The sequence below is a fragment of the Coregonus clupeaformis genome, chromosome 30 (assembly GCF_020615455.1).
Source record: "Coregonus clupeaformis isolate EN_2021a chromosome 30, ASM2061545v1, whole genome shotgun sequence".
NCBI classification, from domain to species: domain Eukaryota; kingdom Metazoa; phylum Chordata; class Actinopteri; order Salmoniformes; family Salmonidae; genus Coregonus; species Coregonus clupeaformis.
The window spans coordinates 27,775,894-27,800,102 of NC_059221.1; the positions used below are offsets into that span (position 1 = coordinate 27,775,894).

At 46.4% G+C, this 24,209-nt stretch overlaps 1 protein-coding gene across 2 annotated transcripts; it reads right to left on the reverse strand.

Annotated features, from left to right (window-relative positions):
• Nucleotides 1-228: 228 nt before the first annotated feature.
• ttll10 (tubulin tyrosine ligase-like family, member 10) lies at nucleotides 229-23,947 on the reverse strand. Of its 2 annotated transcripts, XM_041857902.2 has the most exons (13): nucleotides 23,879-23,947; nucleotides 16,756-16,892; nucleotides 15,923-16,340; nucleotides 15,252-15,414; nucleotides 15,019-15,137; nucleotides 14,689-14,809; nucleotides 14,295-14,380; nucleotides 5,584-5,770; nucleotides 2,893-3,064; nucleotides 2,178-2,318; nucleotides 1,791-1,907; nucleotides 1,576-1,669; nucleotides 229-1,253 (listed from the first exon to the last, which is right to left on the reverse strand). In XM_041857902.2, the coding sequence occupies exons 3-13, from the start codon at nucleotides 16,212-16,214 to the stop codon at nucleotides 403-405; spliced, it is 2,343 nt and encodes a 780-aa protein (XP_041713836.2). In that variant the 5' UTR covers nucleotides 16,215-16,340; nucleotides 16,756-16,892; nucleotides 23,879-23,947; the 3' UTR covers nucleotides 229-402. The 2 variants fall into 2 exon arrangements, with proteins under 2 accessions (XP_041713836.2, XP_045065258.1); XM_045209323.1 differs by lacking the exon at nucleotides 23,879-23,947 and having other exon boundaries at nucleotides 16,756-17,034.
• Nucleotides 23,948-24,209: the final 262 nt, after the last annotated feature.

A 24,209-nucleotide genomic window follows, 5' to 3' on the forward strand; every position in this document is an offset into this window, starting at 1 on the left:
TTAAACAATTTCCACAGAGTTGTATGGTTTGTTTAACTTTGCAATCATTGGTTTTAGTTTATAATACATTTCAAGTGAAAAGTCTTAGTCTCAGTATCACTCTGTTTCCGTGGAATTGCCTGTGTGCTATTTCACCAGTTGTCATACTGTTGTGCAATTGCATTATTGAAGCCACCTCAAAAATACCAAGCATCAAAAGACAGAATCATCTGTTTTTTTCAGGGGATAAACATACTTTACTCATTTCAAATATGATTTAATGCTTTTCTGTAATGAAAAGCTAAGTAGGATTCCATTCATGACGAGGTTCCAACCTCAGCCATGCATATTGTTACCCACAAACCAAAATGATTAACAGTAAGTCTATACTTTGACAGGTGTGAGTGTCTCAGTGTGAGTATATCACAGCTGCTCCCTGTGCTCTTTGTCCTCTTTCTCTTCCTTGGCTGCACTCTGTGTGTCTACACCGGGCTCCTGGCCCCCTTCTCCCTCTTGTCCCCCTTCCTTGTCCTGTTTGTCTGTCCACACGGGGCCGCTGGTGCCAGGTTGGGCCAGGCGGAACTGGGTGGGCCTCAGAGAGTAGCAGAAGGGTTGTTCCTGGTCAGGGTGGCAGGCTTTGGAGGCCCGCAGGCATCTCACAGAGAGGCGCGAGCCTTCAGTCATAGCCGGGGTGGACAAGGACATGAAGGTGCTCTTCACCCACAGGAGATCTGGGGGCTTGCGATGTTCTGAGTTCCCCGATCGCCCCTGCCAAGTGCACTTGCTGAGCCGGAGCTCCACGCGGGCTTGGGCTGGCTTGGGGGGCCGAGGACTGGGTTTATGGGTGGGATGGGGTCTGAGGACCCCTGCTGGGCCTGTGAGTCGGTTGGGACCGGCCTGCAGGGATGGATCATTGTGTGTAGTGACAGGGGAAGGATGGTCGGCGACGGAGGTTTGGGTGGCATCAATGCCAGTCAGGGGTTCCAAGACAGCCATCATGGATACAGGAAAAAATGTGTTTTCACTCACTGACTTCTCCCGAGACACTGATGCTACAGACTCGGCCTTCTGAGTCCTGCTGGTGGTGAAGGGCATTTGGGTGGAGGCACTCTTTGGGCGCTGGGCTCGGAGGCGTACTGCTGTTTTGCTCCTATGGCTGAGAACAGGGACAGGTGCGGTCTCGCCATCATATAGTAGCACAAAGTCCCTCTGACTGGCCAGTGGCAGCAGCTTCAGCCCACAGCGACACTTGTTGAAGATCTCCAGAGTCAGATCTGCAGGAGATAAGGCATAAGGCTGTAAGGCCTGACTAACCTACAGCTGGGTAGTAGCTGTCACACACCAGGCTATTTTCAACCCTCCAACAGAAAAACAGAGAACAGCCACACACAGGTAAACTAACAAATTAAAGGGGAACTGGTGACACATCAACAAATCATCTCGCTATCTTGAATTACAAAGACAAAAAAGTATTTCCATACTGAGTTTATTTCTGAGATCAGCTGCATTTGAGGATATCTTGTCAAGTTCTTGAGGTAATATCATAGTCCAACAGAACTGGTTAAGCCAGTCATGTGAATGGTAGTGTGTGCTCACCCAAAGTCTCCACAACAGTACTGGGAATCACTTCCTTCAGGACCTCACAGTTGGTGTGGAGGGCTGGGTTACAGTTCATCTCCAACAGCCACACCTAGATGAGAACAGACCAAGGCACAGCAAGCACATTAACTGTTAATTCGACCAACCGCTCACAAATACATTTAAACTCACACACACTGTACATTAAAAACCAAATGAGGTGTTTTGCCGACCTTAAAATCATCGTCAATCATGAAGTCACAGCCAATCAGGTCAAAGTACCCCAGTTTACGATCTAGCTTGGCTTTCACAGCGAAAAAACACTGGATCATGATCTGCTGCATTCGCTTCTAATGAATGGAAAACATACATAGGGCAAGGGAGAGACAGACAGAAAGACAGACAGACAAACAGACAGACAGACATACAGACAAACACAGGCAGACAGACAGACACAAAGGTGTTGGTGGAGAGGATGTAGTTCGTAGTCTCTCCCAGGAGTAAAATCACACAAAGTATGTACATCACTTAACTATAAATAACAACAATGATGCTTTCATAATTGATCCCTGAAGGGTTAACTTAACCATGATGTAAACCTAACAAACGATCAAACTCACGGCGAAAGCGCCAAGCACCCAGTCCTTAGGCAGGCCCTTGGCAACACTGAGCTTGTCATTGACGTAAGTGTTGAATCGATCCATGGACCAGACGGTCTCCTCCTTCAGCACGCTGTAGAGAGGATTCTTCTTCTGCATGTACTGTGGGGAAACAAAAGGGGGACCAGGATACACATGAATGGGCCAGAGAGAGGAGTTGTTACTGGGCCAACAGTTTGAGACTGGATTGGTACCATTATTTTATGACCTGGTTTCTGGTCTATTTTCATGCAGTATCCTATGGAGATGCATCTGCTGACAACCTGATTCTGAAATAGTGATACTCTGCTTATATGACTAAACTTGCAGGTCAGGGGAGCAGGTTGACATTTATTGTCATGAGCCTTGTCCTGGAGGCAGAACTGAGCGATTTCCCTTACATAGGCCAGCTGCAAAGTCAAAATTGCCTATATTGTAAAAATTCATGAAAACAATTTTTAAATTTTTGGTCTTAATTTAAGGTTAGGGTTAGACATTAGGGTTAGCAGTGTGGTTAGGGTTAAGGTTAGGGTTAGGTTTAAAATCAGATTTTTTATGAATTTGTGGCTGTGCCAGCTAGTGACCACTCTGCAGAGCTGCCTCCAGAACAAGATTCATGACGAAAAACACTATCCTGCTCAGGGGAGGCAAAATAATTTTGTAAGCCAAGAAAGAGAAGCATCATTTTTCTACTAACCTGATTGGTCAAATGGGAAGAGAGGTTGGGGGAGTTGGGGTCATAAAGGTCACAGGTCAAGCGCACGTAACCATGGCGAAAAAATGCCATATAGGGTGAAGTGCAGGCAATGAGGAAATAGGAGCGCACATCAAACTTTCTCCCCTTTAGGAGCAGAGGGTTCTGGACATACCTGAGGAAACATTAGATATACATTATAATCCACTTGGCTGATCTAGGATCGTCCCCGCAGTCCAAATAATCATATTCATTATGATCTATAAGGCAAAACGGATCCTAGATCAGCACTCATACTCTGAGACTCTTTCTGAATACAGGCCCAGAGCCTTGTATCAATAGACGGGTTAGCTAAGAACGTCACGAAAACGATGCGCACGCTTCAATGGTGGAGAAGGCCGTGTGTTGTTGTGATTCTGGATAGCAAGATAGCTAGCAACAATGACAAGAAACTGCCATGTGGGGAATCGTAAGTGGCTCGTTTCAGTTAGTTTTATCTTGTTCTTAATACCATGTCTTGTTTGAGGTGTTTTGACTGATGTTTCGTCTATGCTAATATGGCTAAAATTCACGAGCTAGCTAACCAACAACTGTAACAATTTATTTGAGAGACACCAAGTGATCAATGTGCAGCTTTATTTATGTTTTTAATAAACATTGAAGACTAAATATAGTTGACATGTTGTCAACAATCTAAGCCAACCCCGTCTGGTTTGCCCCATAGTTGCGCACGTGTCGGTTTTGTTAAACAACCAACCCGTCTATAGTACATCACTCTTTTAAAAACAGATCTTGCATTCCCGTTGGTGAGAAATTGAATAATATATCCAATTCGCCAACTGAATGTGGTAGACACTGGCAGCTTTGCAATTCATGGAGAATGACTACAGTATAACCACATCAAATAAAATAAGAATTATAGAATACAGTACAGTGCCTTCGGAAAGTATTCACTTGACTTTTTCCACATTTTGTTACGTTACAGCCTTATTCTAAAATGGATTAAATAAATAAAAAATCCTCAGCAATATATACACAATACCCCATAATGACAAAGCGAAAACAGTTTTTTAGAAATTTTAGCAAATGTATTAAATACATTTAACAGAAATACCTTATTTACATAAGTATTCAGACCCTTTGCTATGAGACTCGAAATTGAGCTCAGGTGCATCCTGTTTCCATTGATCATCCTTGAGATGTTTCTACAACTTGATTTACCACCTGTGGTAAATTCAATTGATTGGACATGATTTGGAAAGGCACACGCCTGTCTATATAAGGTCCCACAGATGACAGTGCATGTCAGAGCAAAAACCAAGCCATGAGGTCGAAGGAATTGTTCTTAGAGCTCCGAGACAGGATTGTGTCGAAGCACAGATCTGGGGAAGGGTACCAAAACATTTCTGCAGTCCCCAAGAACACAGTGGCCTTCATCATTCTTAAATGGAAGAAGAGAGCTGGCCTCCCGGCCAAACTGAGCAATCGGGGGAGGAGGGCCTTGGTCAGGGAGGTGACCAAGAACCCGATGGTCACGCTGACAGAGCTCTAGAGTTCCTCTGTGGAAATGGGAGAAACTTCCAGAAGGACAACCATCTCTGCAGCACTCCACCAATCAGGCCTTTATGGTAGAGTGGCCAGACGGAAGCCACTCCTCAGTAAAAGGCACATGACATCCCGCTTGGAGTTTGCCAAAAGGCACCTAAAGACTATCAGACCATGAGAAACAAGATTCTCTGGTCTGATGAAACCAAGATTGAACTCTTTGGCCTGGATGCCAAGCGTCACGTCTGGAGGAAACCTGGCACAATCCCTACGGTGAAGCATGGTGGTGGAAGCATCATGCTGTGGGGATGTTTTTCAGTGGCAGGGACTGATAGACTAGTCAGGATCGAGGCAAAGATGAACGGAGCAAAGTACAGAGAGATCCTTGATGAAAACCTGCTCCAGAGTGCTCAGCACCTCAGACTGGGGCGAAGATTCACCTTCCAACAGGACAACGAACCTAAGCACACAGCCAAGACAATGCAGGAGAGGCTTCGGGACAAGTCTCTGAATGTCCTTGAGTGTCCCAGCTAGAGCCCGGACTTGAACCTGATCTAACATCTCTAGAGAGACCTGAAAATAGCTGTGCAGCAATGCTCCCCATCCAACCTGACAGAGCTTGAGAGGATCTGCAGAGAAGAATGGGAGAAACTCCCCAAATACAGGTGTGCCAAGCTTGTAGCGTCATACCCAAGAAGACTCTATGCTGTAATCGCTGCCAAACTGCTTCAACAAAGTACTGAGTAAAGGGTCTGAATACTTATGTAAATTTATATTTGAGTAATTTAGCAGACGCTCTTATCCAGAGCAACTTACAGTTAGTGAGTGCATACATTTTGTCATACTGGTCCCCCGTAAATGTAGTATTTCAGTTTTTTATTTGTAATACATTTACAAAAAATTCTAAAAACCTGTTTTTTCTTTGTCATTATGGGGTATTGTGTGTAGATTGATGAGGGGAAAAAACTATTTAATCCATTTTAGAATAAGGCTGTAACGTAAACAAAATGTGGAAAAAGTAAAGGTGTCTGAATACTTTCCGAAGGCACTGTATATGATGATCATATCATTTGCAATTCCTTTTGGCTTTTTAGACACAGTACTGAATGTCCTCATAAAGTAGCGTTCACAGCCCTAGTGTTCACCCACTGCTGCACGATGCGTGCCTGGGGCAAGCGAAAAGGCAACGTCCTGTTGCACTGGCTCTCTGCGATGTTCTGCAGCTTGAGTCTGAAGGCCGAGATGTCTTCCTGGCTCCTCAGGAGGAAGATGCCTCGCCCCTGGTTGAGGCCCGTGGGCTTACAGATCCACACGCTTGTCTCCTCATCACACATACCTAGCAACGCAACATGGTCTTATTAGAATATCTTGTGTAAGCTTGAATAAAAAAACTGATACGAGCAAGAGCAGTGTGTGCTTTCTCTTTTCGCATTATTCCCATGCACCTGCAACAATATAACTCAGATGTGGGAATGCTTTTTAAAATTTCTTATTAGAGTATCTCAAAAGTCACATTTAACCATTGTAGTTATATGTGAACTATGCAGACAAATTAGTTATATGTCACCTTTGCTGACTACATTACCTATATGTCACAATAATTAGTTATTTATGTCACAAAGCAGACGTAAACCTTATTGTTGTCATTATGCATGTTATTATATTTCACCTGATTGTTGTCATTATGCCGTAGGTTTGAGAGATGCTGTTTCAGTTGATAATAATATGCACATGCAGATGTATCATTGTCATCCTCTTAACTTAAAGGAAAAATTATAGGATTTTCAAGAAGCAAAGTGGCACTTGCCACACATTTACATTACATTTAAGTAATTTAGCAGACGCTCTTATCCAGAGCGACTTACAAATTGGTGCATTCAACTTATGATAGCTAGTGGGACAACCACCCAATCTTTTTTTTTTATGGGGGGATGGGGAGGGGGGGTAGAAGGATTACTTTTATACTATTCCAGGTATTCCTTAAAGAGATATGGTTTCAAGTGTCTCCGGAAGGTGGTCAGTGACTCCGCTGTCCTGGCGTCGTGAGGGAGCTTGTTTGACTGGGCTGAGCGGGAACTGTGCTTCCGTAGAGGTAGGGGGGCTAGCAGGCCAGAGGTGGATGAACGTAGTGCCCTCGTTTGGGTGTAGGGTCTGAACAGAGCCTGAAGGTAAGGCGGTGCCGTTCCCCTCACAGGTCCGCAAGCAAGCACCATGGTTTTGTAGTAGATGTGAGCTTCAACTGGAAGCCAGTGGAGTGTGTGGAGGAGCGGGGTGACATGAGAGAACTTGGGAAGGTTGAACACCAGATGGGCTGCAGCGTTCTGGATAAGTTGTAGGGGTTTAATGGCACAGGCAGGGAGCCCAGCCAACAAACAGCGAGTAGGAGTAATCCAGACGGGAGGTGACAAGTGCCTGGATTAGGACCTGTGCTGCTTTCTGTGTAAGGTAGGGTCGTACTCTGCGAATGTTGTAGAGCATGAACCTGCAGGATCGGGTCACCGCTTTGATGTTAGCGGAGAACGACAGGGTGTTGTCCAGGGTCACGCCAAGGTTCTTTGCACTCTGGGAGGAGGACACAATGGAGTTGTCAACCGTGATGGCGAGATCATGGAGCGGGCAGTCCTTCCCCGGGAGGAAGAGCAGCTCCGTCTTGCCGAGGTTCAGCTTGAGGTGGTGATCCGACATCCACACTGATATGTCTGCTAGACATGCAGAGATGTGATTCGCCACCTGGTTATCAGAAGGGGGAAAGGAGAAAATTAATTGTGTGTCGTCAGCGTAGCAATGATAGGAGAGACCATGTGAGGATATGACAGAGCCAAGTGACTTGGTGTATAGAGAGAATAGGAGAGGGCCTAGAACTGAGCCCTGGGGGATACCAGTGGTGAGAGCACGTGGTGCGGAGACAGATTCTCGCCACGCCACCTGGTAGGAGCGACCTGTCAGGTAGCATGCAATCCAAGTGTGACGAGGTGTGAATGAAGGAGTCAGGCACAGGAGGTAAAATACAGAAGTTCAGAGTTTATTCCGTTTACATAAATCAAACGCCCCAAGCGTCAAACGAAACTATTACAAGGGAAAACATCCACCTTGGCATAAACACAGTGAATAGTAGCTCCACCGAGCTACACGCTCTCACAACAAACAATCACTCACAAAGACAAGAGGAACAGAGGGAACACTTATACACATACTAATTAGGGGAATGAGCACCAGGTGTGTGTGATTGATAAGACATGACAAGTGGAGTGATGAGAATGGGATCGGCATTCCCCCCCCAGCAGTGCGCCGACCCCGGCCTCGGGGACAGCCAGGAGGACGCGGAGCAGGACGAGTCGGATGGCGACGGTGGAAATCCCTCAACAGGGAGGGATCGAGGATGTCCCGCCTTGGGACCCAGCACCGTTCCTCCGGACCGTACCCCTCCCACTCCACGAGATACTGAAGGCCGCCACCCGACGCCTCGAATCCAGGATGGAACGGACCGAGTACGCCGGGGCCCCCTCAATGTCCAGAGGAGGTGGAGGAACCTCCCGTACCTCAGACTCCTGGAGTGGACCAGCTACCACCGGCCTGAGGAGAGACACATGAAACGAGGGGTTAATACGGTAATCAGGGGGGAGTAACAACCTGTATGTCACCTCGTTTATTCTCCTCAGGACTTTGAACGGCCCCACAAACCGCGAGCTCAGCTTCCGGCAGGGCAGGCAGAGGGGTAGATTCCGGGTCGAGAGCCAGACCCGATCCCCCGGTACGAACACCGGGGCCCTTCTGCGGTGGCGGTCAGCATTGGCCTTCTGACGACGCATGGCACGCTGGAGGCGACCGTGGGCAGCGTCCCAAGTCTCCTCCGCGCGCCGAAACCAGTCATCCACCGCGGGAGCCTCAGTCTGGCTCTGGTGCCACGGTGCCAGGACCGGTTGGTAACCCAAAACACATTGGAAGGGTGTTAGGTTAGTGGAGGAGTGGCGGAGAGAGTTCTGAGCATATTCTGCCCATGGCAGGAACACCAACCACTCCCCTGGCCGGTCCTGACAGTAGGTCCGCAGGAACCTACCCACATCTTGATTCACCCTTTCCACCTGCCCATTACTCTCGGGGTGAAATCCAGAGGTTAGGCTGACCGAGACCCCCAGACGTTCCATGAACGCCTTCCAGACTCTAGACGTGAACTGGGGACCTCGGTCGGACACTATATCCTCTGGTACCCCGTAGTGCCGGAAGACGTGAGTAAACAGAGCCTCCGCAGTCTGTAGGGCCGTGGGGAGACCGGGCAGAGGAAGGAGACGGCAGGACTTTGAAAAGCGGTCCACAACGACCAGGATAGTGGTGTTACCTTGGGAGGGGGGAAGATCAGTGAGAAAATCAATACTCAGGTGAGACCATGGTCGGTGTGGAACTGGTAAAGGTTGTAGCTTACCCGCTGGGAGGTGCCTAGGTGCCTTACTCTGGGCGCACACTGAGCATGAGGAAACATACACCCGCACGTCCTTAGCTACCAGTACTTCTCGGTCAGGCAGCGCATTGTACGACCGATACCTGGGATGACCAGAGGAGGGTGACGTGTGTGCCCAGTAGATCAGACGATCACGGATAAGCGCAGGCACGTACTGCAGCCCAGCTGGACACTGCGGTGGAGATGGATCTGTGTGTAATGCCTGCGCTATATCTGTGTCCATCGCCCATACTACCGGCGCCACAATGCATGAGGCCGGGAGTATGGGGGTGTTGTCTCTGGGCCTCTCCTCTGTGTCATACAGCCGGGACAGTGCGTCTGCCTTCACGTTCTCCGTACCCAGAATGTATGAGAGTGTGAAATCAAACCGGGTGAAGAAGAGGGCCCACCTGGCCTGGCGAGGATTCAGCCTCCTCGCTGCTCGAATATACTCCAGGTTACGGTGGTCTCTCCAGACAAGGAAAGGGTGTTTCGCCTCTTCGAGCCAATCTCTCCACACCGTCAAAGCTCGGACAACAGCCATTAGCTCCCGATCACCAACGCCGTAGTTCTGCTCAGCCGAGCTGAGCTTCTTAGAAAATAAGGCACAGGGGCGGAGCTTGGGTGGCGTGCCCGAGCATTGGGATAAGACAGCTCCTATCCCTACCTCGGACGCATCCACCTCCACTACGAAAGGTAGTGATGGATCGGGGTGAGCCAGTACCGGGGCTGAGGTGAACAAACCCTGCAATCTACTGAAGGCCAAATCAGCCTCAGCAGACCAGCGGAGCCGGGACGGCCCACCCTTCAACAAGGAGGTAATGGGAGCTGCGACCTTGCCAAAGCCCTGAATAAACCTTCGATAGTAGTTGGCAAAGCCAAGGAAGCGCTGCACCTCCTTTACCGTGGTTGGAGTCGGCCAATTACGCACGGCTGCAATGCGGTCTCCCTCCATCTCCACACCTTTGGTGGTAATGCGATATCCGAGGAAGGAGATTGACTGCTGGAAAAACTCACACTACTCTGCCTTGGCATAAAGATCATTTTCCAACAGTCGGACCAGTATCTTGCAAACCAGGGACACATGCTTGGCGCGCGTAGCGGAATACACCAGGATGTCATCGATGTAGACCACCACACCGCGACCAAGCATGTCCCGAAACACCTCGTTCACAAAGGACTGGAAAATGGATGGAGCATTCATCAAACCGTAGGGCATCACCAGGTATTCATAATGCCCCGAGGTTGTACTGAATGCTGTTTTCCACTCATCCCCTTCCCGAATACGCACCAGGTTGTAGGCACTCCTGAGGTCTAATTTGGTGAAAAAGCGGGCCCCATGCATTGACTCAATCACTGAAGGAATGAGGGGAAGAGGATAACTAAATCATACGTCACATTATTCAGTGATCGATAATCAATGCACGGGCGTAAACCACCATCTTTCTTCTTCACAAAGAAGAAACTTGAGGAGGCAGGTGAAGTGGAGGGATGTATATACCCCTGGAGCAGGGACTCGGTGATGTATGTTAACCCTAGCCTCCATTTCAGCCTGCGACAGGGGATACACATGACTCCTGGGAGGTACAGCGTCTACCCGAAGGTTTATCGCGCAATCCCCCTCCCGATGAGGTGGTAATTTAGTCGCTTGCGTCTTGGAAAACTCGAGCGGTGGTCTAAGGCACTGCATCGCAGTGCTAGCTGTGCCACTAGAGATCCTGGTTCGAGTCCAGGCTCTGTCGCAGCCGGCCGCGACCGGGAGACCCATGGGCGGCGCACAATTGGTCCAGCGTCGTCCAAGGTAGGGGAGGGTTTGGCCGGCAGGATGTGGGTTCGTTTCCCATGGGGGGCCAGTATGAAAAAATAAAATAACAAAAATAAAAAATACATGTATGCCTTCACTAACTGTAAGTTGCTCTGGATAAGAGAGTCTGCTAAATGACTAAAATGTAAATCATGGTATTCGGGGGGAATGAGCACAGTGGGGGTACCGTCTGGACTTTCCACTGTGGTCGAACCAACGGAAACACCTAGACACCCACCCGGACACTCACGTGACCACCCCGTAAGAACCCTCTGAGAAATTGGGGTTGTGAAGGGCTAACCACGGGATACCCAAGACTACAGGGTAAGCAGGAGACTCAATAATCATAAAGGTGATCTGCTCAACATGCGTCTCCTGCGTAATCATGGTGACTGGTACCGTAACTTCCTTAACCAACCCGGACCCTAATGGTCAACTATCAAGTGCTCTGATGGGGAGTGGAATGGTTAGGGGAACCAATGAAATGCCTTGACGGCGTGCAAATGCCCTGTCCATAAAATTCCCAGCTGCGCCTGAATTGACTAGCGCCTTACACTGGGAACCTACCAAGTGATCGGGAAAGGAGATAGATAAAGTACAGTGCGCCGCAAAGGGCTCTGAACACGTTTGGGTGTTCATTACCTGGGGTGATGCGTGAGTACCCTGCCTACCGCCTCCAGACCCAAAAGCACGTTTACTGCGACGTGAGGTGGATTGTCCCTTCGTGCCACCAGAGTGGCACTGCCGCTGTCCTCCTGCTCTCTCTCGACCGGCGGCTCCCCCCAGCTCCATCTGCTCTGGGTCAGAGTCATCCGAAGTGGGAACGGGCAGACCCCTACCAGGACGTCCTCTGGCTGCTAGCAGATTATCCAGCCGGATGGCCATGTCCACCAGTTGGGAGAACGATAGCATGGCATCCCGGCAGGCTAGCTCCCGTCGGATGTCCTCCCTTAAGTGGCACCGGAAATGGTCGATTAGGGCCCGCTCGTTCCACCCGGACCCCGCTGCCAGCGTCTGGAACTCCAGCGCATAGTCCTGAGCGGTCCTCGTACCCTGCCTCAGATGAACCATTTGTTCGCCCGCCTCTCGACCCTCAGGCGGGTGATCAAAAACGGCCCGAAAGAGGCAAGCAAACTGCCCATAGTCCTCCAGCGCGGTACCTCCCTCGTTCCACACCGCGTTGGCCCACTACAGGGCTCTCCCACAAAGGCAGGAAACGAGGACGGATACCTTCTCCCGCTCCCGGGGCTCCGGCCTGATGCTGGAGAAATACAACTCCAGTTGGAGTAGGAATCCCTTACATCACGCTGCCGTCCCATCAAACGCCGGTGGCCGGGATATCTGGATCCCTCCAGGGGCTGGGGTGTAGGTGGCTGGATCCGGTTGACCGGCTGGTTTCGATAGATCGGATCCTCTCCTCTCCAGGCGTTCTACCACCTGAAGAACCTGATCCATCGCTTCCCCCAAGCTGGCCAACATCGAGGAATGCTCCTGGACCCTTGCCACAACTCCAGGCATGCGGTCTTCTCCTGCTGACTCCATATCAGATCAGGTGAGTGATTCTGTAATGAGGTGTGAATGAAGGAGTCAGGCGCAGGAGGTAAAATACAGAAGTCCAGAGTTTATTCCGTTTACATAAATCAAACGCCCCAAGTGTCAAACGAAACTATTACAAGGGAAAACATCCACCTTGGCATAAACACAGTGAATAGTAGCTCCACCGAGCTACACGCTCTCACAACAAACAATCCCTCACAAAGACAAGGGGAACAGAGGGAACACTTATACACATACTAATTAGGGGAGTGATGAGAATGGGATCGGCAGTAGCTAGTACTCCGGTGATGACAAACGCCGAAGCCTGCCCGAACCAGGAGGGGGGGCAGCCTCGGCGGAAGTCGTGACACCAAGAGTGAGCAATGCCGGAGATGCCCAACTCGGAGAGGGTGGAGAGGAGGATTTGATGGTTCACAGTATCAAAGGTAGCAGATAGGTCTAGAAGGATAAGAGCAGAGGAGAGAGAGTTAGCTTTAGCAGTGCGGAGAGCCTCCGTGACACAGAGAAGAGCAGTCTCAGTTGAATGACCAGTCTTGAAACCTGACTGGTTTGGATCAAGAAGGTAATTCTGAGAGAGATAGCAGGAGAGTTGGCTAGAGACGGCACGCTCAAGAGTTTTGGAGAGAAAATAAAGAAGGGATACTGGTCTGTAGTTGTTAACATCGGAGGGATCGAGTGTAGGTTTTTTGAGGAGGGGTGCAACTCTCGCTCTCTTGAAGACGGAAGGGACATAGCCAGCGGTAAAGGATGAGTTGATGAGCGAGGTGAGGTAAGGGAGAAGGTCTCCGGAAATGGTCTGGAGAAGAGAGGAGGGGATAGGGTCAAGCGGGCAGGTTGTTGGGCGGCCGGCCGTCACAAGTCGCAAGATTTCATCTGGAGAGAGAGGGGAGAAAGAAGTCAAAGCATAGGGTAGGGCAGTGTGAGCAGGACCAGCGGTGTCATTTGACTTAATAAATGAGGATCGGATGTCGTCAACGTTCTTTTCAAAATGGTTGACGAAGTCATCCACAGAGAGGGAGGAGTTAGGGGGAGGAGGAGGAGGATTCCTTGTTTTGTGTTTTGCATCATATGATGCATTTTGCATCATCATGAGATGTGGCAAGTGACACTTTGCTTCTTCAAAGTCCAATATCCTGAAAACTTGACTGCTGACATGCAAAACATTTTGGGATTGTATTAACAATGGGCTAATGAAATGAATACCAAAATATAGTTTTTGAGTGGATTTTACCTTTAACTTTTAGAATTAAAGTTACTATTAACTGCATGATGATGCACATTGCAAGTTATACTGCATCCTTCTTTTATGACAGCTGAGTCATAAGTCTACTTGTGCTATTGGTGTTAAGTGGGAGAACTGACTGTGTCATGGTTTCTTCTTCAACCCTTCTGTCTCTTTAACAAACCTTCTAACTGCAGAAGGTGAAATAAACAGTTTTCGAAGGCCTTGAGGCCGATATGTAAAGCTTAATAAAGAGCAGTGATACTAGCAAGAGCAGTGTGCAGGTTTCTTATTTTTTCTCATGTTATTCAACTGTTACCATGCACCTGCAACAAAGATAGCTCAGATGTGCGATTGCCTTTTGATTTTGAAATAAACAGGTTTGAAATTAGGAGAGGCGTAATGGTGGAAAGGCTGCTGCATTGAGGCAGTAGCGACTGTTCAAAGGACTGTGGGTGTCATGGCTTTTCACTGCATGTCTCTCTCTGTGTCTCAGACCTGCCCTCTGCCGACATTTCTCTATGGCAACACAACAGGTTTCTCTTGTGATTTTATCACAATAGCCTGCTGGGAACTGAAATGCTGTACCTTAATGTTCCAACATAAGTCAATAAATAATAATACATTCAAATCGCCAGGACAACTATTGTGTCACGCAAATCTGTCAGTTACGCATTATTTGTTTTCATTGTCTTTGCCTTCATTGTCTCTTCCATGAAGCACAAGTTCCTTTTTCAACTGTAGCCCCTACAGAATCTAGTTGAACCTGTATTATATTGTGCTAGTATTGACATGTCATCGTGTTACTGGAGGCGTTGTATTTGACTTAGGCCAATTTTTACCTTCCTGCTGGGCAAAGAAAGCCTCTCTCTCATCTCTCATGTCCATGCGGAAGGTGTTCGGGAAAAACTCGTCAATTTTCAACCTCCTACAAGGCACAGAAGTAGCCATTAGATGAAAGGTCACTGTCTTACTTAAAGGGATTGTCCACTTCTTTAAAGTGTTATCTTATTTTTAATACTGGATTTAAAAACAGATCCAGGAAAGACAACACCCTAGTGAAGTAAAATAAAAAGAGAAAAATAAAAAGTTAACCAACATAACTTATTATAGAAGTAGCCATTAGATGAAGTAACCATTAGAAGTAGACATTAGGAACTACTCTATAGAGATACAGTATTTTACAGGACTATACTGTGAGAGCCCTATGCACCTTCTTTGTCTCGGATGCCTCACCTCAGTCCTCGACCGTGGTTGACCTTGCTGCTGACGCGGTCATACTCCCTTAGGCTGCTAAGGAGGCCGATCTTAGTGGTCAGCACCTTGTTGTTGGGGATCTGGTAAAGGAGCTGTTCACCTACGACATGATGACATAAGCAAAACCATTCTCCTTCATATAGTCATTTTACATCTGTTGTCTTCTACAAAAGAGACAACATTTCAATCACTGAACCCAGATATATATTTGGCGCTTATTATGAAATATTCAAGACTGAATTAACATTTTATGTAACTGTATTGATCCCTCTGTGGAGTGAAGCATATGAGCTTCTATAGAACAGCTACCTTCTTTGAAGTTGTAGTAGGTGACTGGGGATTTGATCTCGCACCACTTGAGTTTAAAGTCCTCTCTAGTCTTGTCGTAGATCCGTTGCCATCCTCTGCTCTCACAATAGGAGGTTACTCTACATTGAATAAAAGTAGTCAATAAAAAAAATGTCAACACTCAAAAGATTGAATTAAGACCTAAGTTGAATTGTCTTATCATTTCACTTCATTGGTATAGGGAAGTGACTTACATGGAGGCTCCGTTCCCTCCTCCAAAGAAGAAGAAGGGCCCCAGGCCCCTGGGCTCCTCTGTCCGCCTGTCCCTCTCCCTCTCTGGATACGGTAGTAACACCACCCCCCTGGGGGATGGCCTCCTCCTGCTCCCACTGAGGCACTGTTCCTCCAGACACACACCTGCCGCACCCAGAGATATGGATTAAAACACACATATACACACACACACACACACGTAAACACACACGTGTACACTCGTACGCTTACACACATTTGGACTGCTGAGTGCCAAATTCTATTCAAAAAGTGTCAATATGTACTATAACTAAAATGGTGGTAACTCTAGTTCGGAAAATCTTGTTTACTAAACCATAAGAAATAACTTTGGTTTTATCAGCTTTGTAGTTCCTGAGTGCTGACTTTGAGCATTCCTTTTCATTTGGGTATTCTAGCTTTTTTAAAATCTTTGTTCACTGAAGCATATAAGAACTGTTTTGCACTTTATGACTAACTGGTAGTTTATATGCCTCTCCTGTTACTTATTATTGGAAAACTTTAATTTCCACGGGGGGCCAGTATGAAAAATGTATGCACTCACTAACTGTAAGTCGCTCTGGATAAGAGTGTCTGCTAAATGACTAAAATTAAAAATTTGAACAACCTGAATCCCACCATTCCCCACACACACCTGGCCCTCCATCCTCCCCGCTCCTCCGTGCTGCAGACGTCCTCTGGTTAGCTCGGAGACCTGTCTCTGGGCCCTCCTGGGGTTGGCCTACCCCTTCACTGGGTTCTGTCACTTCCTGTATCTTGTTGTTGTGGGCCAGGGACCCGTTGTCTCCCACCTCCTCCTCCTGCATCCCTCCCTGGCTCTGTCTCTCCCGGGGCGGGTTGTCTCCACAGGCCAGCTGGGCGTCCGGCAGCCCTCTCACCCCTATCTCGCCCTGAGGACAGGGCTCAACCAAGTTCTCCGATGACATCACTTACCACTGACGCTGACCCAGATCGTGGGATTAGTGGAGTACTGTAACAGGACGAGTTTTTCCATTAGGAATGACACCCGGACCGGACCAACCCTCTCCTTCTCGCAGTCTGTGACACCCGCCCTGTTCAAGATTGGAGACAGGAGTTAGCTGACTCATGCTGCACTTCAGCATGCACTCAGTACTAACTGGAGTGTGAAACCAAAGCTATGGGTAAGATTCAAAAGGATGGCTGTTTAATTGTAGTTGCTTTCATGTCTGTTATTCTATTATTTATTGAGAAATACAATTTTCTAAATGTACTCACAAAATGCAATTAAATCTCAATGTCAAGCAAATTGTCTTTTACTGTATTTATAGCCTAGTACATTTGTCAAATTGTATAATTATTTTATGCTTTATAGCTAATAAAAAATTTAAGAACAAGTAATTTGGGTAATTAATACATCGCAAAATGTATTAAATGTAGTCCTATTGAGCAATATGCAGAATCGAGTGTTTAGCAGAAGTAGGTAGGCAGTACGTGATGACCTCTGACCTTATCTGGAGCTGGTCCTGTTGCACACTGATGCCTGTAGAACTTCAGGGGAAATTTCAGCTATGCCTGCAGCTATTTAGGTCCAAAACAACAGCTTTTTCTATGTATGCATTTCACCCAGTGGTCCACATGAGGCCCTGAAAAGGAGAAAAAAATGGCCCATGCACAAATGAAATGGTGTAAGTCAATATGCTGTAATTCAGCGTTAGTCCATGTAGGTTTTGGTCTGTATAAAATACTACTGGCACACTGGTAGCCAGCTTAGTCAATGCAGGGCAAACTGAGTAGGAAAGTGTGTAAACAGCCACTGGTTGCCTGGGAAATGGGTGCCTTGGCAACAGTTGCTAATTCTAGATTGAATCTTGCAACAATACCACCACAAGATATACTACTCAAGGATATGAATCCCACATGCACCCCACCTCCAAGTGTATCATCATTCAATATTAATTGCCAGTAAGCCTGTGGTGTGACTTCTATAGTAAAAAGAGAACAGAGTGTCAATCAAAATGGATTAGCCAATTTTCCAAGGCATTGTATCTAACAAAAGTGTAAAATAATATTTTCTGGAGGGTGCACACATGTTTTTACATACTGGCATTATAATGAAAGTATCCAGGGGGCATTTCTTTCCTTTTTATGTTGTAATAATCATCACACCTTGTCTTGGGTCTTTGTTCCATCAAGGTCCCCTTCTTTCCAGACTCAATTGAATAAGCAGTGATCTATAAATAAATATGTATAATTTTTTTCATTTTATCACTGAGTTTAACCTAATTTGTTTTTCTAAACATTGTCAAACTTGATGTGCTTGCTAGTTATTATTATTTGTATTTATTAATGTGTTCTTTTTTTGGGGGGTCATTTTCCTGCAATATGAATCAACTGGCAAATACTGGTAGGTTGTTAAGGAAACATTTCCCTTTTTTCTCTCCCTCATAAAATTTGCCTGCCCCTTTTTTAAATCCAGTAATCACTCCCCATCTCAACCATTTGCCTACACAGGACCCACCCAGTCACAGTTGGCAATTACCACTAATCCTCCCACTACCTCCGAACACCCTGATAATTTACTGGGAGTGGTGCCATTGCATCAAACAGCCAGGCAAACATACAATATACACTGTTGTCTGATTGTGGATTTGACTGTTATGAGGGTCATTCCACGAAATGGGTGCCTTTTGCGGCCCTTTGATATTTTAAGTAGAAATTGTACACCAATATTTAATTTTAAAGGCTGTTATATTAAATGAAGTTTCCTTTAATATAATATACTGAAGACCACATGGAGAATTTAATCTGACTTTTTATATGAATAAAGACTTGCTAAAGTGCCAAAAATTCAGCATCTTGACATGTCCCTCCGTGTACCCTTCTAGGAAGATTTTAACCCACTTAACCCCAACATTTCTCCATGTTTTCACCATCATTGTAAAGCCTTAGTTATTTTGTTGCTTTGACAACGTCATTTCTGAAGATTATTATTTATTTACTGTGATCACTGATTAATTTAAGTCTGTCCCTTATTTTAAGGTCAACCCTGTTATGTGAACTGAATTCTCGTTTTAATATGGTGAAACTATTCCTTTCTACATATTTTTTTCAAAAGAAACATTGTACATTTAATAGTCAAATCATAGTGTAAAGGCAGGCGAGCTGGTTCTACTCTTTTTGGCCATTTGCTGGTGTTTTGTGGTGGAAAACTGAGTGGGTCAAGCATAACACGTAAACCCTGTCATGCATTCATTAGATAGACAGGCTAGAAATGTTTTAACTATTTCACTTTTTTTGTTGTTGCTTGCATTCAATTGCCACTCCCTGTTGCACACACTGTAAAACCGGATAAGTTCTGGCTACTCAAACATTTTGAGAAAAAAAAAAAAAGAAAAAAAAATGTATTGGTCAATTTTGGGGGGAAGCCTGGCTTCCCTTGGCAACCATGAATATACGCGCACTGCCAAAAAATCTACCTGCAGTAGAGCATGCTGGGAAAAAAGTTCATTTGTTATCATATCTTTTTTTTATGTTGGTGTGACTTCTGATTAAGTTTTGAGTCAGTACCACATAAACATTTTAAGTAATAATGACTTTGAGTACAACTTACTAGAAGTATTTGAGTTAAAAATGCTTTGGGGTTTACAGTGAACAACAAGCTTCTAGTCCCCCTGTCACAAGGGGATTTATGGCTGATTTATGATGAAATCGTCAACCCTCTTACGGTCAACCCTGTTGCTGTTACTTTATTTGGCACTTAATAGGCGCTTACTATAGTCATTTTTTTATTTAACCTCTTGAGATGGGAGAACTTGTTTTTTATTAAGTTAAACATGTGCTCTTTATGACAGAATGTTAAAATAAGATGCAATCAAAAGGCACCGAGTTGCTGGAACGACCCATGAATTAAAAAAATTTACAATTGGGAATATCAATGTTGGCAAATAATGGCCAAAGAAAGTAATGGCCAAAAAAACACCAATACATTTTCCAAATATATGCAAATATTAAATTTAAGGTCAGAAGACCACAAATCTCTTTAATATGACAGTGTAATGTCTTATGTCAGTGCTTGGTAGGACATTGAAGACACTCTAAGCACTAATTTTTACATGGAACCCTCCCATATTCTTGTGTAAAAGTGCTTTGTGTTTTGTTAGTGTTCAGCCAATGTCAGCCACACCTTGATAAAGAACCGCCATCTGATAGACACTCTGTGCAAAGTGCTGCATGGGTGGACAAAGAGAACAGGTTTGAAATACAGCCTAGTCGATCCCTTGGCTCGCCATCTGCCAAGAGTGACTGAGTGTGTGTGTGTGCGCGTGCATGTGTGTGTCTGTGTGTGTCTGCCATTGGATATTTTCCCATTCCCATGTCATCCCAACTGCCTCCTGTACCAGGAAGTAATAGGCAATTGTAGTGCACCCTTTAGCCATGGTGTCGCTACACAACCCATTATTTGGAGGGATTCTCCTTGTCAAGGTGTTGTAGTGGAAGGGAAAGAGTTAAGTTACGGTGTAAAGAAAGGCTGTTTTCAATGGCAGTCTCAAACCATTCATGATATCCTTACAGAATTACAGTGGAAAGGGGGGCTCTGGGGGTAAGTGTGTTCTCATGCTTAGGGTCAGATGCATTCCCCTGAGGGGGGAGATATACAAGATTGGGAAACCTTTAACTTAAACCTGGTGGCCAACTACAAGAAACGTCTGACCTCTGTGATTGCCAACAAGGGTTTTGCCACCAAGTACTAAGTCATGTTTTGCAGAGGGGTCAAATACTTATTTCCCTCATTAAAATCAATTCATAACATTTTTGATATGCGTTTTTCTGGATTTTGTTGTTGTTATTCTGTCTCTCACTGTTCAAATAAACCTACCATTAAAATTATAGACTGATCATTTCTTTGTCAGTGGGCAAACTTACAAAATCAGCAGGGGATCAAATACTTTTTTCCCTCACTGTATGTACATGTGGGTAGAGTTAAAGTGACTATGCATGAATAATAAACAGAGTAGCAGCAGCGTAAAAGAGGGGGATGCGGTGGGGTGGGGTGGGGGGGCAGTGCAAATAGTCTGGGTAGCCATGATTAGCTGTTCAGGAGTCTTATGGCTTGGGGGTAGAAGCTGTTGAGAAGCATAATGGACCTAGACTTGGCGCTCCGGTACTGCTTGCCGTGCGGTAGCAGAGAGAACAATCTATGACTAGGGTGGCTGGAGTCTTTGACAATTTTTAGGGCCTTCCTCTGACACCGCCTGGTATAGAGGTCCTGGATGGCAGGAAGCTTAGCCCCAGTGATGTACTGGGCCGTACGCAATACCCTCTGTAGTGCCTTGCGGTCGGAGGCCGAGCAGTTGCCATACCAGGCGGTGATGCAACCAGTCAGGATGCTCTTGATGATGCAGCTGTAGAACTTTTTGAGGATCTGAGGACCCATGCCAAATCTTTTCAGTCTCCTGAGGGGGAATAGGCTTTGTCGTGCCCTCTTCACGACTGTCTTGGTGTGTTTGGATCATGATAGTTTGTTGGTGATGTGGACACCAAGGAACTTGAAGCTCTCAACCTGTTCCACTACAGCCCTGTCGATGAGATTGGGGGCGTGTTCAGTCCTCTTTTTTTTCCTGTAGTCCAGAATCATCTCCTTTGTCTTGATCACGTTGAGGGAGAGGTTTTTATCCTGGCACCACACGGCCAGGTCGCCGACCTCCTCCCTATAGGCTGTCTCATCGTTGTCGGTGATCAGGCCTACCACTGTTGTGTCGTCGGCAAACTTAATGATGGTGTTGGAGTCGTGCCTGGCCATGCAGTCATGGGTGAACAGGGAGTACAAGAGGGGACTGGGCACGCACCCCTGAGGGGCCCCCGTGTTGAGGATCAGCGTGGCAGATGTGTTATTACCTACCCTTACCACCTGGGGTCGGCCCGTCAGGAATTCCATGATCCAGTTGCAGAGGGAGGTGTTTAGTCCCAGGATCCTTAGCTTAATGATGAGCTTTGAGGGCACTATGCTGTTGAACGCTGAGCTGTAGTCAATGAATAGCATTCTCATGTAGGTGTTCCTCTTGTTCAAGTGGGAAAGGGCAGTGTGGAGTGCAATAGAGATTGCATCATCTGTGGATCTGTTGGGGCGGTATGCAAATTGGAGTGGGTCTAGGGTTTCTGGGATAATGGTGTTGATGTGAGCCATGACCAGTCTTTCAAAGCACTTCATGGCTACAGACGTGAGTGCTACGGGTTGGTAGTCATTTAGGCAGGTTATCTTGGGCACAGGGACTTTGTTGGTCTGCTTGAAACATGTTGGTATTACAGACTCAGTCAGGGACATGTTGAAAATGTCAGTGAAGACACTTGCCAGTTGGTCAGCGCATGCTCGGAGTACACGTCCTGGTAATCTGTCTGGCCCTGCGGCCTTGTGAATGTTGACCTGCTTAAAAGTCTTACTCACATCGGCTACGGAGAGCGTGATCACATAGTCATCCGGAACAACTGATGATCTCATGCATGCCTCAGTGTTGCTTGCCTCGCAGTGATTTAGCTCATCTGGTAGGCTTGTGTCACTGGGCAGCTCGCGGCTGTGCTTCCCTTTGTAGTCTGTAATAGTTTTCAAGCCCTGCCACATCCGACAAGCGTCAGAGCCGGTGTAGTACGATTCAATCTTAGTTCTGTATTGACTCTTTGCCTGTTTGATGGTTCGTCGGAGGGCATAGCAGGATTTCTTATAAGCGTTCGGATTAGAGTCCCGCTCCTTGAAAGTGGAAGCTCTACCCTTTAGCTCAGTGCGGATGTTGCCTGTAATCCATGGCTTCTGGTGGGGGTATGTACGTACAGTCACTGTGGGGACGACGTCATCGATGCACTTATTGATGAAGCCAGTGACTGATGTGGTGTACTCCTCAATGGTATCTGAAGAATCCCGGAACATATTCCAGTCTGTGCTAGCAAAACAGTGCAGTAGCTTAGCATCTGCGTCATCTGACCACTTTTTTATTAACCGAGTCACTGGTGCTTCCTGCTTTCGTTTTTACTTATAAGCAGGAATCAGGAGGATAGAGTTATGGTCAGATTTGCCAAATGGAGGGCGAGAGAGAGCTTTGTATGCGTCTCTGTGTGTGGAGTAAAGGTGGTCTAGAGTTTTTTTTCCACTGGTTGCACATTTAACATGCTGGTAGAAATTAGGTAGAACGGAATTAAGTTTCCCTGCATTAAAGTCCCCGGCCACTCGGAGCGCTGCCTCTGGATGAGCGTTTTCTTGTTTACTTATGGCCTTATACAGCTCGTTGAGTGCAATCTTAGTTCCAGCATCGGTTTGTAGTGGTAGATAGACAGCTACGAAAAATATAGATGAAAACTCTCTTGGTAAATAGTGTGGTCTACAGCTTATCATGAGATACTCTACCTCCGGTGAGCAAAACATCAAGACTTCCTTAGTGTTAGATTTTATTCACCAGCTGTTGTTTACAAATATACACAGACCGCCACCCCTTGTCTTACCGGAGTCAGCCGTTCTATCCTGACGATGTAACGTATATCCCGCCAGCTTTATGTTATCAATGTCGTCGTTCAGCCACGACTCGGTGAAACATAAGATATTACAGTTTTTAATGTCCCGTTGGTAGGATAACCTTAATCGTAGGTCGTCCAATTTGTTTTCAAATGATTGGACATTGGCTAATAGAATTGATGGAAGAGGCAGTTTACTCGCTCGCCGTCGGAACCTTAAAAGGCACCCCGAACTACGTCCACGATATCTCTGTCTCTTTCTCATGCGAATGACGGGGATTTGGGCCTTGTCGGGTGTCTGTAGGATATCCTTCGCGTCTGACTCGTTGATGAAAAAATCTTCGTCCAATACGAGGTGAGTAATCGCTGTCCTGATATCCAGAAGCTCTTTTTGGTCATAAGAGACGGTGGCAGAAACATTATGTACAGAATAAATTACAAATAACGCGAAAAAACACACATAATAGTACAATTGGTTAGAGGGCTGTAAAACGGCAGCCATCTTCTCCGGCGCCACTCGTATGTGTTCAGTACTCTTCCCACCCCTGCTGTAAACCATGCACAAAGTGTCTGGACTCAACTCAATGCAGATTAATGTCCTGCAAACAGCAATAGACTGTATAGAGTACCACAGTATGAGTCATAATACCCATATAACCTAGTGGTCAAACAGAGAAATGGTTCCAATCGTTTTTCCACCATTCATCTTTCCCATAGGGGATTTTAGAAACACTTAAAATAAGGTCTTACCCTGGCATGACGTTTTGATAACCGTGTAAATCTCTCTAGGACAAGTTGACACTCAATGAAATAGTTATGAATTGCTTGCTCTTTCTGTGTCATGGTTTAAGTTCAATGACCACCAATAGATCTGGAACTGAACTAGATTGCATTTTGGGTTTCAGAATGCATCAAATATGAACCAGCTATGGCACAATATCGTAAATCCTACTAGGTGTTCGACCTATCTGACTCACTCTACTGGAGTTCCCTCCCTGTGCGTTTGTGTGTGCTTGCATGTGGTTGCATTCAGGTTTATGTGTGTGTGTGCACGCGTGCGTTTGCGTGACAGTCCTACAGTATGTCAGCGGCTCGTCGGCATGTCATAACCGTTTAAACACAGCCCCCGTACCTCTGTTATGGGGCCGTTCCACCTCAGCGGTATACCCAGGTGAACCTCACCCTCCGTGGTGACTTACAGGAATCTGGTCGGACGGCACCGGAGCATGTACAGACCAGCGCTGGAATCCTCACTCCGCCAGCTATGAGCAGTCTGGAATTCTCCTGTGATGTCATGCAAAGCCAAGATGTCCAACCAGTTTACTATCGCTCCCCCACCCCCCCTAGTCTAAACCATAGAAATATAATTAAAACATTGACTTTTAATGGGGATTCCCGTTCTAGTAATTCTATTACTCTGGACTAAAAAACCTTATTCAGTCCTCAGTGACAAACCATATTTT